This window comes from Asparagus officinalis, chromosome 9 (genome assembly GCF_001876935.1).
Source record: "Asparagus officinalis chromosome 9, Aspof.V1, whole genome shotgun sequence".
Classification (NCBI taxonomy): Eukaryota; Viridiplantae; Streptophyta; class Magnoliopsida; order Asparagales; family Asparagaceae; genus Asparagus; species Asparagus officinalis.
This window is the reverse complement of record NC_033802.1, coordinates 6648200-6652045: the sequence shown is the minus strand read 5'-3', so window position 1 is coordinate 6652045 and position 3846 is coordinate 6648200. Positions and strand designations below refer to the sequence as shown.

The window sequence follows — 3846 nt, the reverse complement described above, 5'->3', positions numbered from 1 at the left end:
TCATTTCTTAAAATTTAAAAACGAAATAAACATGAGAAATGGAAAACTCTTGAAAACAAAAACCTATGTGACACATGGGGGTTTTCTTGAAATGTGAGGTGGCAGGACATTTCTGATTTTTTTTGAGCAAACGAACAGACCATAAGAGGAAGCAATCTCTCGTGCTCAATCTGGACTTAGGGGACTTTTCACATATCCGGATAGCCCTTTTGCATTTTCTTTATCTTACACAACTCCTTCAACTTTGAGTTGTTTCACAAAACCCATTTGAACTTTGACTTTTCTCATCAAGCTCTCCTATATTTAGTTTGCAAATAAATAAAGTATTTTTGGAGAGAGGAAAAAATCCAAAATTTTGGAAGGACATGCGTTGTCTATATATTACTACAAATGATCAAATCTGAACTTTTTTTTCATCTCAAGAACATTTTAGTTATTTATAAATTACAGATTTGGGGTTCCAGTAAGAAAGGTTGAAAAAGTTCAACAGGGATTGGGAAGACGCTCCAAAGTTTAGAGCGTTATGGGGAGCAGACCAAGTTCAGGGGGTTATAAGCAACATGCAGAAAGATCAGGGAGTTAGGTGAAGTTAACCCCTTCCTCGCGTCTACTCTTTTCTCAATCGAGGCGGCGGCAAACTCTTAAAAAAAACGCAGAGCTAGAAGTTATTTGCTAACAAAAATATTCAAAAATTTCAAACCCTAATTAAAACACAAAGTAGGAAGAAGAAGACCCGATGAGGTTCGCGGTTTCGTCGTCGTCGAAAGCCTGCAGCGGCAACGGCAGAGCTCGCGCGGGCGTTCTCTACCCCGGCAGCGGCGGCGCCAGCGCCTCGATCGAGACTCCATCTCTTTTGATCTCGACTCGCAAGGGTTTGCCCACTTTCATGTCTAGGGACCTAATGGCCTCCCTCCCTCTCCCTCACTCTCGCCTCCTCCACGTCAGCCCCCTCAACTTGTGAGTTTCTCTTTCTCCGTTACTTGTGCATGGCACCTGTTCGATGAAATGCCCCTGAGAGAGTTTCCTCCTTTTTTTTAAGGGGTTCTTCTCTGACCCCACAGTTATATCCGGATGGGTTGTATGCAGTTTTTGATACCCAAAGTGTACACCAGTTTTTAACCCTAATACCCTGAAGTTTTTCCCATACACTTTGATACCTCAAAAGTTTACACCTTTTTGTCCCTTTAATACCTCAAAGTTTCTTTCCCGCACTTAAATTACCAAAAGTTTACGTCTTTGTGAACTTTGATCGCCCAAGCTTTGTTTTTGACACTTCGATACCCGCAAAGTTTGGGGTAACAAAATTTAAAATGTGTAAACTTTGGGGTATCAAAGTAAAAAAATGCGTAAACTTTGGGGGTATCCAAGTGGACGTGAACCTTTGTTTTTTAACCCATAGGTTACTTGTACTATAGTACCCCTAAGTTTTACCTTTTTTCAAACTTTGATATCCAAGAGATTTGAGGTTTCAAAATGTCAAATAGAACTTCAAGGTATGAAAGTAGTAAAAAGGCGAAATTTTGAGGTATTAAAATGCAAATATGAACATAAGTATAGCTACTGTTACACCAGCCACTTCCAAAATCAGTTTTAGCCTAAAATATCCACACTGAATTATGTTTAAACCTAAACTATAGAATCTCAGACCCAAATATAGCTACGACACCAATTATAGCGACTTCAACATCGGTTCATCAAATGAGATAGAAACTGGGTTTAAGTTATTTAATGTGGATATTTTGCATATAAGAATGGTTTTGGAATTGAGTGGGGTTTAAATTGCTGCAATTTTAGTGTTTATGAACAAAAAAACCCTTTTCTTTATGGTTTTGTAGAGATTTGGTCATGGTGAAGATCTTTCATGCAAGGTTACAAGGTTACAGAAGGCGCTAGGCGACCTAGGCGTCGGACCCAGTGCCTAGGTCTAGACGCCTAGGCATCAGACCCAGTGCCTAGGTCTAGACGCCTAGGCGTCGGACCCAGTGCGTAGGTCTAGACGCCTAGGCGGGGCCTAAGCATTTTCTTTTTTTCAAAATTTGTAATTATAATCAATGTTATTAAAAGCGCTAGGCACGGCTAGGTGCCAAATTGGTACCTAGCGCCTATGCGCTAGGCCCAGGAGCATTTCTTTTTTTGTTTAAGTAGTGACGGAGGAGGTTTTTCTAAAGGTTGAAGGAGTTGTAGGAGGTGTTTGTAGTCGGCAAAGGAGGCCAAAAGAGTTTGGAGGAGGTTAAAGAATGTCAATGCAGCAACAGAGAAAATCACGACCAAGACCTAGCGGTGCAATCCACATAAATTGTCTCCGCTCATCTAGGCACTCTCAAGACTTGGGCGGGTAGAGCCTAGGCGGTCTAGGTGCCACCTAGGCCGAGGCGGAAGCCTAGGCAGGCTAGGCGAGAGCTTTTTAAAACATTGATTTTATATGTGACTGAGCTGTAGATTTGTTTGACTTTCTTTCAAAAGATACTAAATGTCTTACTATTATCAAAATGCATGCGTGCATGAGCGTCAGTTGCGAATTACTCAATTTCACTTAAATGCAATGTCTTGTTATCGCGCTTCAGTCCTTAGCTTTTTGGTAGCTATATTCATCTCTAATGTACAGATTGAAGATTTGAAGACAAAAGGAAGCTATTTAACGGAAAGTACAAAAATAACCTATTTTCCTCCAATAATCTGTTTAAGAAAAATCCATTTGGAGAGTTAATAATCATGTATATTTATCTAATTTTATTTGAAAATGGCGAGCTTAATGTATAATACACACTCATATTTGTGATTGTAAAAATTTGAAGCTTTTAGTGATAACTTGCTGCAAGTTTAACTCAATCGGCACAAATGCATTGTCTTGCTGGAGTGTTTCAATTCTTAGCTTTTGGCTATATTGTTATTCGTCTCTAAGTTTACAGACCGCAGGACAAAAGAAAAACTAGTTTGTAACAGAAAGTACCTATGTAATATTTGATTATACTGAAGGGTAACTTTACCTCAAGCCTTTAGTTTAGAATTGTTTGTTTACTGTAGTGTTGAATGCCCATCAATGAAGACTATTTCCAGTATTGGAGGGTTACACCAGATGTTAGGACTTCAAGATTTTTTCTTTGTAGCTTCTGCAAGAGATTCAGTTCAAAGTCTTCCAGAAAGTGGAGCGACAAATAAGCTCGGAGCTTCCTTTGAAACACCCAGTGGCCGTCGTCTGGTATTGTTGTGATATTTATTTGGATATTAATTATGCTATTGTTATCTATGTTTCATTTTCTAATGTCGTCTCATCAGGTAAAACCTTCAGATTACATGGAGATGATTTGTTCCTTGAAACCCAACTTGTGGGCTAGTTTGGCAGATGAGGTGCCTGCTTGGGTTTCAGAGAAGAGAAATAAGGCTTCTGTAGATCGAACCATCCGCTGGCTTGATGATTGTCTTTCTTTAGACGAGGTTTGTAAGACTGGATTATCATTTATGTTGACAATTCTTACTTTTATAGGATATAATGCAATTAAAGGATGATTATAGAGGATCATTTTTGCCTTGTTTTGGTTACATTGCATGTTATTGAAATTGCCTTTTTTTTATGCCGTTATTTGCAATTTTGCATTGAAAACTGGCTTATAATACTTTTATTCCTGAAAGTTTGATTTGTAGGTAGTTCAATGATATGAGATTTTCCCCTACATTATGTAGGGGTGGGCGTGGGTCGGGCCGGTTTAGGCTCGTGACCCGGCCCGTTGGGTTCAAGGCCGGGTTGGGCCTGACCCGGGCCCGGTAGGGTCAGAGTTGGTTGGGCCTACTTCTCTGATCTCGTGTTTAAGTCTGGATCCGGCCTAACCCACGACCCGCCTAGGTGCG

The 3846-nt window shown here is 40.0% G+C and overlaps 1 protein-coding gene across 3 annotated transcripts in view; it reads left to right on the top strand.

Annotated features, from left to right (window-relative positions):
* Window positions 460-3846, top strand: part of LOC109824388 (queuine tRNA-ribosyltransferase accessory subunit 2-like) — a 7388-nt gene continuing 4001 nt past the window's right edge. The window contains exons 1-3 of one of the 3 annotated variants that reach the window (XM_020390978.1): window positions 460-957; window positions 3025-3199; window positions 3277-3435. In XM_020390978.1, the coding sequence (XP_020246567.1) occupies window positions 737-957; window positions 3025-3199; window positions 3277-3435 (555 nt within the window). In that variant the 5' untranslated portion in view covers window positions 460-736. Of the gene's footprint in view, window positions 958-3024; window positions 3200-3276; window positions 3436-3846 lie in introns of those variants that run through there. The other 2 variants (XM_020390977.1, XM_020390979.1) reach the window with 2 other exon arrangements.